Here is an 18,644-nt window from a genome sequence, read left to right as displayed (position 1 = left end):
CAGCTCAGACCTCAACCGGGCCCGTCTCGACTGCGAGGAACCACGTCCTCGATGATGGTGTCGAGCGGTGGACTCCCGCGCCGGCGGGGACAAAGATCCCTCCATCGACGGGGACTCCACCTGTGTGGCGGTCTACACCGGTGCCTCAAGCGGTGTCGGCGTCGGAGGACTCGGCATCGGGCCAGAGCACACCGGCGCCTCCATCAACGGCGCCGGGGGTGCCGGCAGAGCCTGGCGCATCAGCCCCTCCAGGATCCCGGGAAGGATGGCTCGGAGGCACTCGTCAAGGCCCGCTGTCGGGAAAGGCAGGGGGGCCGGTGTGGGTGTCGGTGCCGGAAGCTGCTCGGGTCCAGGAGACGGTACCAAAGTACCCGCGGACTGACGCGACACCTCTTCAACCGAGGAGGAACGCTCCTCCCGGCACTGCTGCTTCCTGGGCGTCGAGTCATCCCTCGAAGTACCGGAGCTGGCAGTCCCGTGCGCCGTGGTCGACCGATGACGGTGCTTCTTTGCTTTCTTTCGATGCCCGTCATCGGCGCTCGGCGGAAGAGACGAGGAGGAGGTAGAACCCCCCAGGCCTCAAGGAATCGGATCCAACAGGGTTCGGTCCCGATGGTCCTGGGTAGAGGGAGTAGCCGGGTCAGACTGCCCGCGCGGCCGCTCACCCCCGCCGTCACCGGCAGGCTGGCGGGCCAACGGTACCTGTACTCCTGGGGTCGGTGCCAGAGTCGGCGCCGATTTCGTCAACATCGGTACCGGTACCGAAGACCCGGCCGTCAACGTCGAAGGGCCGGTGCAAGTTCCAAAAAGACGGTCCCGAAGAACTTGCCTCGCCACCTGTGTCCACTTCCTTAAGCCGAGACACAAGGTGCACGTCTTGGAATTATGCTCCGGGCCGAGGCACTGCAGGCACCAAGCGTGGGTATCGGTCTGCGAGATCAGCCGGCCGCACCGACCACACTTTTTGAATCCGCTCGGGACCTTCAAGGACATCGACGGAAAAATCGCATCGGCGAGGTCAAAGTCGTCGATGGTGGCAGTGAAAAGTACACCCGAAAAAAAAACGACCGCACGAAGCGCCCTCGCGGCTAGGAATGACGAGGACATTTTTTTTTTTTTTAGTTCTTACGAATAAAAGACTACGCGAACGCATACGCGAAACAAGAAAAAACCGCGGCTAGGCCGCAATCCGGTTTCCGGGGCTGACAAAGAGAGATGATAACACGTCTCTCTCCAGCGCGGAATAGAAAAAAACTGAGCGGGAACGGTTGCGCATGCGCGGTGGGCGTGCCCTGCGTGCGGGACCGCCTGCAAAGTTTTTTTCCAGTTGGTGAGAGCTGCCATGGACGTCAACCCAGTCGTGAGAACAAGCAGCCTGCTTGTCCTCGGAGAATGAAAAATACACAAGTAACCCTGCATGGAAGCTAGGCAGACAAAGAAAACCAATGGAGTCAAAAACAAAGCCTTTCCAGAGCAGTCTTTCTTTCTTTCTTTTTTTTTTTCAGGTAAAGCAGGTATGTAAAAACTAATGTAGTATCGATACAGGTAGCCTTCTAAGAAAAGGATTGTTCTAAGGAAACTTTCACCCTTTTACCCCCCTCTTCTATACAAAGCTGCGCTAGCAGCTGCCGGTGCAGTAATAACAACACAGTCTATTCAAAGTGAATGAGCTGTATTGGCATTGCCAAGTGGCTTTGTAAAAAAAGAGGGGGGGGGGGGGGGTAGTAATAATTTCCATTTTCTAAATACAATACTCTGCCCTTATTTAGTCTGTTTCTTCACCATAAGACAAGCAATACACACAGTTTCAACATTCAGGAATTCCACACTCATGCTCTTTTTATTTTGTTTAATAAAATACAGATTTCCATATCATCATGCTGATCAATCCATAGACTGGTGGGTTGTGTCCATCTACCAGCAGGTGGAGATAGAGAGCAATCCTTTTGCCTCCCTATATGTGGTCATGTGCTGCCGGAATCTCCTCAGTATGTTCTCTATCTCAGCAGGTGGTGGTCACACACAGCAGCAGCTCTGGCTAGGTCTCCAAGCCTAATCCTTAGGTTTTCTTGAGTACCTGGGGTTGAGGGCTCTTCTTGAACAAGTGCAAACCTGGTGGTGCCAGGTCCCTCCTTTTCTTCCTCCTCCCGCTGCCTCCGTTAAAAAAAAAAAAAAAATTGAACGTCCTTTAAGGGCGTTTATTTCAACGTTTATATCAGCGTTTATTGCAGCTGCTCACTGGGACACCAGTTCGTTACAGCTCGGAGCAAGAAGCAGGTAATTTTTACCTTTTGTAGCGGGCAGGGGGTTCCCCGATCGGTCTCCACGTGGCCTATGGCGTAGGAGGGTGAGGGTGCGAAGATTCGCTCCCCGGACCGCGTGTGCGCTTCTAGCGGGGATGCGGGGGTTTCAAAGCCTGAATCGCCTTTTTTGGGCGTCAGTTTGGAGGCCGGTCAGTGTACCGGTTCTTCCTCCGGTGCGGCGGTTTTTCCCGCCATAAACGCCCATCCCCCGCTGCTCGCCCCCCCCCCCCCCATTTTGGCCGGCCACTCTGCTCGAACGGCTTCTTCTTGGGCCGCCCTCGAGGTGGGAGACGTTAATGCTATGGTCGCCCTTGATTCGGGCGACGGCAAGAAAGCGGCCAAAGTTAAGCGCCGTTCTTCCCGCGTGGCTCCTTTTCGGAGTTTCGCGCTGGACGCTATTTTGGATGCGCAGCATGTTTCTCCCCCGCTCTTGCGAGCGCCGGTTGAGGGTGCATCTAGGGCCGTGGCCCAGGCTGCAGAAGTGCACAGTCTGAGGGGTTTCTCCCCTGAGTTAATTTTGCTGCTGCATCAGGCTTTCCTTATGCAAAACGCTGCCCCTGCTCCCCTGTCTGATAAAGGGGTTGAGGCCTCCGGAAGCAAACGCCCTCGGGTGGATTTCCAGGCCCTAGAGGATTCTGTCTCCTCTGATGTGGATGAGGGCAGCGTATCTGAGTTCTCCCAACGGTCCTTTGGGGATTCCTTGGAGGAGACGGATTCCCGCTCGGATGGAGCGGATGACCCCTCTGCAGCGCGGATCTTTTGCTCAGAGGATTTGCCCAACCTGTTAGTGCAGGCCATGAACATTTTGAAGATTTCCTCTCCGGAGGACGTCTCTCCCTCAGCCTCTGCTGGCTCTGCCATTATGCTGGGGACGAAGCACCTGCCTAGAACCTTCCACGTGCATGAGGCCATGCACACCTTGATTTCGGCTCAATGGCATTTCCCAGAAGCGAGCCTTAAAGTGGCTAGGGCTATGTCCCGCCTCTATCCTCTGCCTGAAGGCGAATGGGAGGCCTTTCTTTGGCCTACCGTGGATTCTTTAATCACTTTGGTGACTAAGAAAACGGCGTTGCCGGTGGAAGGTGGCACGGCCCTAAAGGACGCCCAAGACAGAAGATTGGAGGCGGCCTTAAGGTCGTCCTTCGAGGCGGCTGCTTTAAGTTTGCAGGCCTCAGTTTGCGGCTCCTATGTGGCCAGGGCGTGCCTGATGATTGTGCAGCGGGCTTCCCCCTCGGATCCTTCCTTGAGGGCTGATTGGCCAGCCCTGGAATCGGGCTTGGCCTACTTGGCAGACTTGCTGTATGATGTCTTGAGAGCCTCAGCTAAAGGTATGGCTCAGACAGTCTCTGCACGGCGGTGGCTTTGGCTGAAGCATTGGTCTGCTGACGATGCCTCTAAGTCTTGCCTGGCTAAGTTGCCTTTTAAAGGCAAGCTGCTCTTTGGGGTCGAGCTGGACAAAATTGTGACCTATCTCGGCACGTCTAAGGGCAAGAGGTTACCGGAGGTCAGGGCTCGCGCCAGTGGTGCCCGCCCCGGTTCCTCCAAAGGACGGTTTCAGGAAGCCCGTCGGTATCGCCCGGGCAAGTCGGGCTCCTCTGCCCCCTCTTCCTTCAAGAGGAACTTCTCCCCCAAGCAGCATTCCTATCGCAGAGACCGACGTCCCGGAGGTGCGTCCTCCGGTCCTCCCCCAGGGTCTCGTACCCAATGACGGGGCCCTGGTCCATGGCCCAGAGCAGATTGGAGGACGCCTGTCCTCGTATCTGGGCGACTGGACCAGGGTAACTTCAGACGCTTGGGTGCTGGAAGTCATCAGAGACGGCTACAAGCTAGAGTTCTGCCGACCCTTAAGAGACGGGTTTGTGCACTCTCCCTGCAAGTCTCCGGTCAAAGCTGTGGCAGTGCAGCAGACTTTGGACAATCTGATCCGCCTGGGTGCGGTCGTTCCGGTGCCAGAAGATCAGCTTGGCAAGGGACGTTACTCCATTTACTTTGTGGTACCAAAGAAAGGAGGTTCTGTACGGCCTATCCTCGACCTCAAAGGGGTCAATCGGGCCTTGAAAGTTCGGCACTTCCAAATGGAGACTCTCCGCTCTGTTATAGCGGCAGTGAAGGCAGGGGAGTTCCTGGCATCCTTGGACATCAAGGAAGCTTACTTGCATATTCCCATCTGGCCTCCTCATCAACGCTTTCTGCGTTTTGCAGTCCTGGGCCGACACTTCCAGTTCAGAGCCCTCCCGTTCGGGTTGGCTACTGCTCTGCGGACCTTCTCCAAAGTAATGGTGGTCATTGCGGCCTTCCTACGAAAGGAAGGAGTACAAGTCCAGCCTTATCTGGACGACTGGTTGATCCGAGCCCCCTCTTATGCAGAGTACGGCAGAGCTGTAGACCGGGTGATTGCTCTTTTGAGCTCCCTGGGGTGGATCATCAACTGGGAGAAAAGCCAGCTGCGCCCGACTCAGTCCCTGGAGTATCTGGGAGTTCATTTCGACACCCAAGTGGGCAGTGTGTTCCTGCCAGACAATTGGATTGTCAAGCTTCAGGCTCAGGTGGACCAGTTCCTAGTAGCCTCTCCTCTTCGGGCTTGGGACTATGTGCAGCTGTTGGGCTCTATGACGGCCACGATGGAAGTAGTGACCTGGGCCAGGGCTCATATGAGACCACTACAACACTCTCTTCTGCAGCGCTGGACTCCAGTGTCGGAGGATTACGTTGTGCGCCTTCCCTTGGACCCAGCGGTGTGCAAGGCGCTGAGCTGGTGGCTGCGGACAGACAAGTTGTCCGCAGGAATGCCTCTTTTGACCCCGGAGTGGATTGTCGTCACGACGGACGCCTCTTTGACTGGCTGGGGAGCCCACTGCTTGGGAAGGACAGCGCAAAGGCTCTGGTCTCCTGCAGAAGCAAAGTGGTCTATCAACCTCCTGGAACTCAAGAGCCATTCGGTTGGCGCTTTTGGAGTTTCTCCCGGTACTGGCGTTGAAGCCAGTACAGGTCCTGTCGGACAATGCCACGGCTGTGGCCTATGTCAATAGCCAGGGAGGTACCAAGAGCGCCCCTCTAGCCAAGGAGGCCATGCAATCTATGCCAGTGGGCGGAAGCGAACCTGGAACAGCTGTCGGCGGCCCACATTGCGGGAGTCATGAATGTCAAGGCGGACTTTCTCAGTCACCATACCTTAAGTACATAAGTACATAAGTAATGCCATACTGGGAAAAGACCAAGGGTCCATCGAGCCCAGCATCTTGGATCCCGGAGAGTGGCAGCTATCGGCTAAGGCGTTCTTGGACATCACGAAGCGCTGGGGCCAGCCGAGCATAGATCTGATGGCGTCCTCGGCCAATTGCCAAGTGCCGCGCTTTTTCAGCAGAGGACGGGACCCTCGATCTCTGGGAGTAGATGCTCTTCTCCAACAGTGGCCGACACAGGATCTTCTCTATGTGTTTCCACCCTGGCCCATGTTGGGCAGGGTGCTAGACCGGGTGGCAAAGCATCCAGGCCGGATAATCCTGGTGGGTCCGGACTGGCCCAGACGTCCCTTTTATGTGGAATTGATCAGGCTCTCAGTGGACGGCCCTCTACGGCTGCCAGCGGAGCACGGCCTGTTGCATCAGGGTCCCGTGGTGATGGAGGATCCCTCCCCCTTTGGTCTTACGGCCTGGCTATTGAGCGGCAGCGTCTGAGGAAGAAGGACTTCTCAGACAAGGTCATCGCCACTATGCTGAGAGCGAGGAAGCGCTCTATTTCTACTGCTTACGCCAGGGTTTGGCGTACCTTTGCATCGTGGTGTGAGGCAGGCTCTCTTTCTCCCTTCACTGCTCCAATTTCTTCAGTGTTGGCGTTCCTGCAAGAAGGTCTGGAGAAAGGCCTGTCGCTCAGTTCCTACTACTACTACTACTACTATTTAGCATTTCTATAGCGCTACAAGGCATACGCAGCGCTGCACAAACATAGAAGAAAGACAGTCCCTGCTCAAAGAGCTTACAATCTAATAGACAAAAAATAAATAAAGTAAGCAAATCAAATCAATTAATGTGGACGGGAAGGAAGAGAAGAGGGTAGGTGGAGGCGAGTGGTTACAAGTGGTTACGAGTCAAAAGCAATGTTAAAGAGGTGGGCTTTCAGTCTAGATTTAAAGGTGGCCAAGGATGGGGCAAGACGTAGGGGCTCAGGAAGTTTATTCCAGGCATAGGGTGCAGCGAGACAGAAGGCGCGAAGTCTGGAGTTGGCAGTAGTGGAGAAGGGAACAGATAAGAAGGATTTATCCATGGAGCGGAGTGCACGGGAAGGGGTGTAGGGAAGGACGAGTGTGGAGAGATACTGGGGAGCAGCAGAGTGAATACATTTATAGGTTAGTAGAAGAAGTTTGAACAGGATGCGAAAACGGATAGGGAGCCAGTGAAGGTAGCGGCTCTGGCTTGCTTCAGGGGTCGCCTGAAGGGTGCTTCCCTGGCCTCGCAGCCAGATGTGGTGCGCTTTCTCAAGGGAGTTAATCACCTACGCCCTCCTCTGCGCTCGGTGGTGCCTGCGTGGTATCTCAATCTGGTGCTAAGAGCCTTGCAGAAGCCACCTTTTGAACCCTTGTCGAGGGCATCTCTGAAAGACCTGACGTTGAAAGCAGTCTTTTTGGTGGCTATCACTTCAGCCAGACGAGTTTCTGAGCTCCAGGCGCTATCATGTCGGGAACCCTTCCTGCAGTTCACTGAGGCAGGAGTGTCTATTCGCACGGTGCCTTCCTTCCTGCCCAAGATTGTTTCTCGTTTCCATGTGAATCAGCAGCTCTGCCTACCCTCCTTTCGTAGGGAGGACTACCCAGAGGAGTACTCTGCTCTCAAATATCTAGATGTGAGACGAGTCATCATCAGATACTTGGAAGTGACCAATGATTTCCGGAAATCGGATCATCTGTTTGTGCTGTTTGCAGGTCCTCGTAAGGGTCTGCAAGCATCCAAGCCTACAGTGGCACGATGGGTCAAGGAAACCATTGCAGCGGCTTATGTGGCTGCAGGGAAGATGTCGCCTATCCAGCTGAAGGCTCACTCCACTAGAGCACAGGCGGCCTCGATGGCAGAGGCCGGGTCCGTCTCCTTGGAAGAGATTTGTAAGGCGGCAACTTGGGCATCGGCTCATACCTTCTCCAGGCATTACCGCTTGACTGTGGCTGCTCGGGCAGAGGCCCGGTTTGGAGCTTCAGTGTTGCGGTCAGGGATTTCTATGTCCCGCCCTGGGTGAGTACTGCTTCGGTACATCCCACCAGTCTATGGATTGATCAGCATGATGATATGGAAGGTAAAATTATGTATCATACCTGATAATTTTCTTTCCATTAATCATAGCTGATCAATCCATAGCCCCTCCCAGACATCTGTTCTGTTTATATTCTGGTTGCATTTCAGGTTCAAGTTTAGTCCTCTGTTCCTGTTCAGGAGGATCTTCGTGTTCAAATTCTTCTGGAGTTGAGACGATTTTGTGTTACAGTGAGGTGCTGCATTCCTCTCCCCTCCGTTTTACGGGGCTGGATTGAGACCTAAATTCTGCCGGCGCTCCCTCCCGCTTCGTGCGGCTGTAGGGCAGCTTTGTACCCCTCCCGCTTTGGCGGTGTTGGGGTCAGTCAGCTGCTCCCACGGTTGCGGTTGCAGGATAAGCCAGATCCCCCCGCATCGACGGGTGTGGTGTCCCTCCCCCGCTCTGCGGGGATGAGCTGGACGGATTCCCCTCCCCCACTTGTGTGGGGATGAGCTGGGTTAATTCCCCTCCCCCGTTTCGGCGGTGGTGAGCTGGGCAGAGTGTCCCTTTGTGGGTGTAATTCTCTAAGTGCTGAGTTCTGCGGATGGAGCTTTGATATCGACATACTGAGGAGTTTCCGGCAGCACATGACCAGATATAGGGAGGCAAAAGGATTGCTCTCTATCTCCACCTGCTGGTAGATGGACACAACCCACCAGTCTATGGATTGATCAGCTATGATTAATGGAAAGAAAATTATCAGGTATGATACATAATTTTACCATTGTGAAAGTCATCTTTAGTATTATAATAAATCAAGCTATCACCCAGTACTATAATACATATAAGCAATAATTACAGCCAGGATGAGGCCACAGATAAAACAAATCCACGCAGGTATATTCAAGTGGAAAAACCCCCCAATGCAAAACAGAGTAATTTTCAAAAAATCTCAACAAGGCTTAAAAGTCAGTTTAAGAGTATTTGTTAATCTTATTAAAAAAAAAAAAGTGATAATGCATGTTGCTAATTCACCTTGAGTAATATTTCTGCCAGTGAGCCCATGACATGCAGGGCTCCATCTTTTTTCCTGGGGTCAATAGCAGGTTCTGTGAGGACTTGATAACAAAAAGCCATCATCTTTGGTAACACCTGAAATATTAGATAAAATAGAATTTGATCACGTGTGGTACTAGATAATTCTCCCCTAGATCCTGGAATGTTTCTTTTTATTTATTTATTTTAATATTCTTTTAAAACTCCACTGCCTCACCTGTGCACATACTAGTCTGCAATTGGGCAGAAGTACCATGAAGACAACCATGGCCTTGCAGAATAATGGGCACTGTTATACAAAAGCCAACAAATTTTCTGTATAAGGTTTACCACAATAAAACCTTTCAAAACCTAAGAGATCAGATCTTTAAAATCAGTGTGCTGCTTGCTGAGTTAATGAATTTACTTTATTAATTTTCAACTGCTTTTACATCAGGCTCCCTAGAGCAGTTTACAAAATGAAAATATTTATATATAAAATACTTTGAAAAACATATTACATAAATATCATCATGATGATAAAATAAAATCCAAACAACGGGGAAAAACAAACACACAATGCAGAATGCAAATATATTAAAAATGTCCTTTTATTACAAATACCAAGGACCGACACAGGCTGTGTTTCAGCCAAAAGGTTTGCATCAGGGGTCCAGAACATTTATAGGAAGGCCAAAAAGAAACAAAAAATGTTATCTTACCTGATAATTTTCTTTCCTTTAGTCAATGCAGATGAATCCAGAGACTTGTGGGTTGTGTCTATCTACCAGCAGGTGGAGATAGAGAGCACTGAACTAAACTCTGTCTTATTGGATGGCTTGCTCCTGGCAGATTCAGTATTTCTCATCACAAAGCAGCATCAGATGCCTACACATAATTCCTTCCTCACAGACCCCCAATCTGCACATAATTTACCTTATAATGAAACCCAACGCACACATAACAACAACTGTAACAAGAAAGGTGAATGGTGAAAAGAAAACTTAGAGGAGCGACTGCAAGGGTCAAAAATTTACATCAGGCGTGGATGCTGTTCAAAAACACCATCCTGAAAGCCCAGGCCAAATATATTCCGCGTATTAAAAAAGGAGGATGGAAGACCAAACGACAGCCAGCATGGTTAAAATGTGAGGTGAAGGAAGCTATTAGAGCTAAAAGAAAATCCTTCAGAAAATGGAAGAAGGAACCGACTGAAAATAATAAGAAACGGCATAAGGAATGTCAAGTGAAATGCAAAGCGCTGCCAAGGAAAGCTAAGAGGGACTTTGAAAAAAAGATTGCGTTGGAGGCAAAAACACATAGTAAAATTTTTTCAGGTATATTAAAAGCAGGAAGCTGGCAAAAGAATCGGTTGGACCGCTAGATGACCGAGGAGTAAAAGGGGCGATTAGGGAAGACAAAGCCGTAGCGGAGAGATTAAATGAATTCTTTGCTTCGATCTTCACCGAGGAAGATTTGGGTGGGATACCGGTGCCAGAAATGGTATTCGAAGCTGACAAGTCGGAGAAATGTAATGAATTCTCTGTAAACCTGGAGGATGTAATGGGGCAGTTCTACAAACTGAAGAGTAGCAAATCTCCTGGACTGGACGGTATTCATCCCAGAGTACTGATAGAACTGAAAAATGAGCATGCGGAGCTATTGTTAGAAATATGTAATTTATCCTTAAAATCAAGCGTGGTACCGGAAGACTGGAGGGTGGCCAATGTAACGCCAATTTTTTAAAAAGGTTACAGAGGAGATCCGGGAAATTATAGACCGGTGAGTCTGACGTCGGTGCCGGGCAAAATGGTAGAGATTATTATTAAGAACAAAATTACAGAGCATATTCAAAAGCATGGATTAATGAGACAAAGCCAACATGGATTTAGTGAAGGGAAATCTTGCCTCACAAATATATTACATTTCTTTGAAGGGGTGAATAAACATGTGGATAAAGGTGAGCTGGGTGATATTATGTATCTGGATTTTCAGAAGGCATTTGACTAAGTACCTCATGAAAGACTCCAGAGGAAATTGGAGAGTCATGGGATAGGAGGTGGTGTTCTATTGTGGATTAAAAACTGGTTAAAAAATAGAAAACAGAGAGTAGGGTTAAATGGTCAGTATTCTCAATGGAGAAGGGTAGTCTGTGGGGTTCCCCAGGGGTCTGTGCTGGGACCGTTGCTTTTTAACATATTTATAAATGACCTAGAGATGGGAGTAACTAGTGAGGTAATTAAATTTGCTGATGACACAAAGTTATTCAAAGTCGTTAAATCGCGGGAGGATTGTGAAAAATTACAAGAGGACCTTACGAGACTGGGCAACTGGGCGTCTAAATGGCAGATGACGTTTAATGTGAGCAAGTGCAAAGTGATGCATTTGGGAAAGAGGAACCCGAATTATAGCTACGTCATGCAAGGTTCCACGTTAGGAGTCACGGACCAAGAAAAGGATCTAGGTGTCGTCGTTGATGATACGTTGAAACCTTCTGCTCAGTGTGCTTCTGCGGCTAAGAAAGCAAATAGAATGTTAGGTATTATTAGGAAAGGAATGGAAAACAAAAATGAGGATGTTATAATGCCTTTGTATCGCTCCATGGTGCGACCGCACCTCGAATATTGTGTTCAATTCTGGTCGCCGCATCTCAAAAAAGATATAGTGGAATTAGAAAAGGTGCAGAGAAGGGCGAAGAAAATGATAAAGGGGATGGCACGACTTCCCTATGAGGAAAGGCTAAAGCGGCTAGGGCTCTTCAGCTTGGAGAAAAGGCGGCTGAGGGGAGATATGATAGAGGTCTATAAAATAATGAGTGGAGTTGAACGGGTGGATGTGAAGTGTCTCTTCACGCTTTCCAAAAATACTAGGACTAGGATGCATGCGATGAAGCTACAATGTCGTAAATTTAAAACGAATCAGAGAAAATTTTTCTTCACTCAACGTGTAATTAAACTCTGGAATTCGTTGCCAGAGAATGTGGTAAAAGCGATTAGCTTAGCAGAGTTTAAAAAAGGTTTGAACGGCTTCCTAGAGGAAAAGTCCATAGACCGTTATTAAATGGACTGGGGAAAACCCACTATTTCTGGGATAAGCAGTATAAAATGTTTTGTATATTTTGGGGATCTTGCCAGGTATTTGTGACCTGGATTGACCACTGTTGGAAACAAGATGCTGGGCTCGATGGACCTTTGGTCTTTCCCAGTATGGCAATACTTATGTACTTACGTAACTACTCCCGCCCGAGACTCAACAGGCTTAGGGTGGGGCTGGATTCATCTGCTGCGACTAAAGGAAAGAAAATTATCGGGTAAGATAAAATTTTTCGTTCCTTAGTGTCAGCAGCAGATGAATCCAGAGACTTGTGGGATGTAGCAAAGCAGTATCTAAATAGGGAGGGGAGCCGAAACCCCAACCGCCAGTACAGATGCGCCAAACATGGCCTTAACCCATGTGGCCACATCCACTCGATAATGATTTAACGAAAGAGTGTACCGAAGGCCGAGTAGCCGCCCTATAGATCTTCTCCAAAGCGACCTGTCAGGACTCTGTTACAGACATTGCCATACTCCAAGTAGAATGCACGCGAAGAGGCTGCAGGGGAGTGCGGCTCACCAGAACAAATGCGGAAGCAATAGCCTCCTTCACCCACCTGGTACCGTTGCCTTGGAGGCCACCTCACCCTTGCGTGACCCACAAATAGAACAAAAAGGTGATCCGACCACCTGAATTAATTTGAAACAGACAAGTACTGCATAAGAACACACTTCACATCCAAAAGGCACAAACGATCAAAATCTGCAGGATACTGATCCCTCCGAAAGGAAGGTAGAAACAAAGGCTGATTAAGATGAATGGCTGAGACTACCTTAGGAAGAAAGGAGGGCACCATCCGTACCGCGACCCCCGCTTCTGAGAAACAGAGGAAAAAGTTTCCGACACGAGACAGCCTGTAGCTCTGAAATCCGCTGCGCCAACACAAGGGTAACCAAGAACATCATCTTTAGCTTGATATCTTTAATCGTGGCTTTCTGTAATGGCTTAAAGGTCACCCCCTTCAAGGCTTGGAGCACCAGGTTCAGATTCCACATGGACCAGGGTTGAGCCACCGGATGTCGCAACATTCATCCCTTTCAAAAACCTGAGCACATCCAGATGAGCCACCAAAGGAGTATCAAAAATCCTGCCCCGATAACATGCCAGAGCTGCCACCTGCACTCACAGTGAGCTGACTGCCAAACATTTCGCTAAGACCTCCTGCAAGAAAGACAAAATTTGCAACAGGGACACACAAAAACAGAGACCATGCTCTCTCCGCACAAAAGCCCTCAAAGACTCACCATACCTGTGCATATGCCGCCGAGGTCGAATGTTTCTTTGCCTGAAGCAAGGTAGCAATAAATGAATCCAAATATCCCTTCATTCTCAGCTTCACCCTCTCAAGGGCCAAGCTGTAAGGCCAAAGAGGGAGGGATATTCCTTGACTAGCGGATCCTGACATAGCAGACCCAGTGCAGCAGGAAATCGGAGTGGCTGTGCCAAGAGCATGACCAGAGGCTAATCCGATGCAACCAAGATCACCACCCTCTTGGGGCTCCAGATGTGCCGCAGCACTTGCTCCACGATCAGCCACGAAGGAAAGTCATAAAGAAGGGACTCTGGCCACAGCTGCAGTAACGCGTTGATGCCCTCGGAGTTGTATCCTCTCTTCCGACTAAAAACCGCGGGGCATTGGCATTGCGCTAAGTTGCCATGAGATCAATGAAAGATACTCCCCAAGTCCATATTATCAGCCAAAATGCCAAGCCTGAGCGCTCTACTTCTCCCAGATCCACCATGTGTCAACTTAGGAAGTCCGCCTGAACATTCAGCACTGCCGAGAACTGAGAGAGATGTAACTCTGCCCACCGTATCAGGAGATCTGTCTCCCTTGTTAGAGCAAGACTGCAAGTGCTCCCTTGGCAGTTGATGTAGACTACCGCCGTAATGTTGTTGAACACCCACACCAGTCTCCCATCCACGAAAGCACTGTACCACTCAGAGCTCCAAGCAATTGATGGGCAATTGGGCCTCTGTCAGGGACCACAGCCCCTGCATGCAGTGAGCCTAACAATGGGACCCCCCACCCTTACAGACTGGCATCGGTGAGGACCACTGTCCAATCGAGACAAGCTAATGGTTTCCCTTGTCTTAGATTGGCTTCCTGCAGCCACCACTCCAAACTGGCCTTCACCATCGGCTGCCAAGGAAGCCTCCGCTCACAATCCTGGAACGCTGGAGACCAACGGCTCAAAATCGAGTGCTGAAGAGGTCTCGTGAGCCCGAGCTTACGGTACCATCTCCAGCGTTGCCGCCATGGATCCCAGCACTTGAACATAGTCCCAGACCCTAGACAAGGGAGCCCTCGTTAAACAAGCAATTTGTGAGCGCAGCTTGAGCTGTCTGTGTATGGACAAGAACACCCTTGCCCTGCTCCGTGTAGAAATGCACCCCTAGATACCCCGGTGTCTGAGTGGGGACCAGATGACTCTTGGATGCATTGACCACCCACCCCAAGGATCAACAGCTGCAATACCCTGGCTATAAATCTTGCAGAGAGGATGCCCAGATGAGCCAATCGTCTAGATAAGGGTGTACTCTGATGCCTTCCTTCCGCAGAGCCGTGGCCACTACTACCATGATCTTGGAGAAGGTGTGAGGAGCCGTGGCTAACACCTGAAACTGAAAATGCTTCCCCAGAATCGCGAAATGTAGAAAACACTGATGGGCCGGCTAGAATGGAATATGCAAGTACGCCTCCTTGAGATCCACAGTCATGAGAAACTCCCCCGGCTGGACCGCTGCAATCAATGACCTCACAGTTTCCATATGGGAAAGCAGAACACTGAGACACCAGTTGACCCCTTTGAGGTCCAGAACCTACCAACTGAATCATTCTTTTTTGGCAACTACAAAATAAATGGAATAGCGTCCCTGTCCCTGGTGAGGCATGGGAACAATAGCCTCCAACTGCTACAGCCGCTGAAATGTGTGTATGTGTGCTGCACCTCCATACAATTTTGGCCTTGGGCACATGGAGAGATCAAGAAAAAATCTGTGATGGGACAGGAGAACTCTAATTTGTACCCTTCTTGAATAAGCTCCAAGACCCATCTGTAGTGATTTTGGTCCACTCCTCGTAAAAAAAGAATACACTCCCCACCCCCCCAACGACAGGAAACACCATCATTGAGAAGCTCAAGGGGCAGTGGCGGATCTGGCAATCTGCCCTCCGGGATGCTTGTCAGCTCAAAAGCACTGCTTTTGCTGGTAATAGAACCTCTGATTAAAGCTTAGCTGACCTGGCTGATACTTTCTAGCATCTCGAAAATGAAGCTTCGCCTGCCCTAACTTCCCAGAAGGCCAAGGTTTGGAAAATGCTGAGACTTAGGTCACCCAAGTCCTTAACTAGCTGTGCCAGGTCATCTCCAAAGAGAACCCACCCCTGAAGGGCAGCTTCGCCAGTCTCTGCTTGGACGCATCAGCTGCCCAATGGTGTAGCCACAGTAAGTGCCGTGCTAACACAGTGAGAGACATCTGCTTAGCCAATGACTGTAGGAGGTCATATAAGGTATTCGCAAAATAGGTGAGCCCAGTCTCCATATCAGGAACTCTGTAGGAGGCAGCACGTCCATTTCTGCTATCACCCGCCTGTTGTACCCAGGAGAAGCACGCCCAGGCTCCATAGGAGCAGCACACCACTGCCTGCAAGGAAAGTGCCAAGACCTCGAAGGAAAGCTCCAAAGCTGATTCCAGCTTATGGTCCTGCACATCCCTAAGGGCAACACCCCCATTGACCAGCAGCGTAGTCTTTTTTTGTGACTGCTGCCACCAAAGAGCCCACCTTGGGCAACCCTAAGCAGTCCAATTCCTCTTGAAGCAACGGGCAGAGTCAATTCATTGCTTTAGCCACCTTAAGGCTAGCCTCTGGGGTAGCCCACTGCACAGAAATTAACTCCTACTACTACTTATTTCTAAAGCGCTACTAGACATACGCAGCGCTGTACACTTGAACATGAAGAGACAGTCCCTGCTCGACAGAGCTTACAATCTAATTAGGACAGACAAACAAGACAAACAAGAGATAAGGGAATATTAAAGTGAGGATGATAAAATAAGGGTTCTGAACAAGTGAATAAGGGTTACGAGTTAAAAGCAGCATCAAAAAGGTGCATCGCCTCATGCACTAGAAATGTCTTTGGCAGTGTGCGGGTGCTAGCCATTTTAGGATTGGCAGCTGCAGACTCAGGCACCACTGGGGAGAAAATATTCAATACTAGCAGGGCCTTGGAAATAAACCCAGAAAAATCATCTTTATGGAAGACCCTAACCACCAGCGGATTGTCCGACTCCTCAGCCTGAACTTCCCCCTCCTCAAGATCCTCTAATCTGTGGGAAGACAGAGAGGGCGCCCCCAGACCCTCTTCCAATGGGACAGCAGACAGAGGCACCAGTAAAGCCAAGTCCACTCTTGCACTGAGGGGCTGCCTCTTTCCTTCGGATGCTGGACAGACTGCTGGAGACCCAAAGGATGAGCCAGAAAGCCCTACTGCCGTCTCAGGCCCAGGCTATGTCCTTTTAAGCAAATATGCTCTGTGTAAGAGGAGCATGAAACCAGAGGAAAAAGGAATACCCAACTCTCCCCTCTCCAGGTCCACTGAGGCTGTCCAAAGATCTGCATCTGAAGCTATAGTTTACCCAGCATCCGCTGTGGGAACTGCCCCCCCCTCCCCCCCCCCCCCCAGCCAGCATCACGGTCTCAGCACCGCGAAGATCTAAAATGGCTGCTGAGGCCACGCTGGATGGAGGGGAGGCAGGACGCATGTCAGGCACACAGGAAACCACCGCACCTAAATCTAATGCCGTGGGGACAGCAGATTCTAGGCCTGAACACCAGCTTGAGTATGCTCCCAATGCTGCTCTCTGCTTTGCACAGTATGAACAGCGTTTCACTGCCTCTGCTGCCATTTCAAGGGGTGCCGTGATGGTAAAGGAGTAGAAAGAATCACACTTACCCTTGAAACCCGGGAAGATAGCAGTGCTTCAAGGAACAGAGCTCACTCTCCCACAACCCATAAGTACATAAGTAGTGCCATTCTGGGACAGACCAAAGGTCCATCAAGCCCAGCATCCTGTTTCCAACAGTGGCAAATCCAGGTCACAAATACATGGGCAAGATCCCAAAAGAGAACAAAACATTTTATACTGCTTATAATAGAAATAGTGGATTTTCCCCTAGTCCAATTTAATAATGGTCTATGGACTTTTCCTTTAGGAAGCCGTCCAAACCTTTTTTAAACTCTGCTAAGCTAACTGCCTTTACCACATTCTCTGGCCACGAATTCCAGAGTTTAATTAAATATGTTCAGTGAAGAAAATGTTTCTCCGATTCGTTTTAAATTTACTACTTTGTAGCTTCATCGCATGCCCCCTAGTCCTAGTATTTTTGGAAAGCGTAAACAGACACTTCATGTCTACCCGTTCAACTCCTCATTATTTTATAGACCTCTATCATATCTCCCCTCAGTCACCTTTTCTCCAAGCTGAAGAGCCCTAGCCGCTTTAGCCTTTCCTCATAGGGAAGTCGTCCCATCCCCTTTATTTTTGTCGTCCTTCTCTGCATCTTTTCTAATTCCACTATATCTTTTTTCAGAAGCGGCAACCAGAATTGAACACAATATTCGAGGTGCGGTCGCACCATGGCGCAATATAAAGGCATTATAACGTCCTCACTTTTGTTTTCCATTCCTTTCCTAATAATATCTAACATTATATTTGCTTTCTTTGCCACTGCAGCACACTGAGCAGAAGGTTTCAACGTATCAACGACGAAGACACCTAGATCCCTTTCTTGGTCAGTGACTTCTAACATGGAACCTTGCACGATGTAGATGTAGCTTTAATTCGGGTTCCTCTTTCCCACATGCATCACTTTGCACTTGCTCACATTAAACACCATCTGCCATTTAGACGCCCAGTCTCGTAAGGTCCTCTTGTAATTTCTCACAATCCTCCCGAGATTTAACGACTTTGAATAACTTTTGTGTCGTCAGCAAATTTAATTGCCTCACTAATTACTCCCATCTCTAGGTCATTTATAAATATGTTAAAAAGCAGCGGTCCCATCACAGACCCCTGGGGAACCCCACTATCTACCCTTCTCCATTGAGAATACTGACTATTTAACCCTACTCTTTGTTTTCTGTCTTTTAACCAGTTTTTAATCTACAATAGGACAATACCTCCTATCACATGACTCTCCAATTTCCTCTGGAGTCTTTCATGAGGTACTTTGCCAAACACCTTCTGAAAATCCGGCTCACTTTATCTGTATGTTTGTTCACCCCTTCAAAGAAATGTAACAGATTGGTGAGGCAAAATTTCCCTTCACTAAATCCATGTTGGCTTTGTCTCATTAATCCATGCTTTTGAATATGCTCTGTAACTGTGTTCTTTATAATAGTCTCCTCCATTTTGCCCGGCACCGACGTCAGACTCACTGGTCTATAATTTCCCGGATCTCCTCTGGAGCCATTTAAAAAAATCGGCGTTACATCGGCTACCCTCCAATCTTCCAGTACCACACTCGATTTTAAGGATAAATTACATATTACTAACAATAGCTGCACAAGTTCATTTTTCAGTTCTATTAGTACTCTGGGATGAATAGCATCCATTCCAGGAGGTTTCCTACTCTTCAATTTGTAGGTTTATAGAGAATTCATTCAGTTTCTCTGACTCGTCAGTTTTGAATACCATTTCTGGCACCGGTATCTCTCCCAAATCTTCCTCGGTGAAGACCGAAGCAAAGAATTCATTTAATCATTCCATAATGGCTTTGTCTTCCCTGATTGCCCCTTTACCCCTCGGTCATCTAGCGGTCCAACCGATTCTTTTGCTGGCTTCCTGCTTTTAATATATCTAAAAAAAATTTTTACTATATGTTTTTGCCTCCAATGCAATCTTTTTTTCGAAGTCCCTCTTAGCCTTTCTTATCAGCACATTGCATTTGATTTGACATTCCTTATGCTGTTTCTTATTATTTTC

The 18,644-nt window shown here is 49.3% G+C and overlaps 1 protein-coding gene across 1 annotated transcript in view; it reads right to left on the bottom strand.

Moving 5' to 3' along the window:
* Positions 1 to 18,644, bottom strand: part of IPO8 (importin 8) — an 882,901-nt gene that overhangs the window by 407,143 nt on the left and 457,114 nt on the right. Inside the window, 1 exon segment of the mRNA XM_030214557.1 lies at positions 8,559 to 8,675. Coding sequence (XP_030070417.1) covers positions 8,559 to 8,675 — 117 coding nt within the window.

This window comes from Microcaecilia unicolor, chromosome 9, assembly GCF_901765095.1.
Source record: "Microcaecilia unicolor chromosome 9, aMicUni1.1, whole genome shotgun sequence".
Taxonomy (NCBI): Eukaryota; Metazoa; Chordata; class Amphibia; order Gymnophiona; family Siphonopidae; genus Microcaecilia; species Microcaecilia unicolor.
Note: the sequence above shows the minus strand (reverse complement) of the source record. Positions and strands in the feature narration are given on the sequence as shown.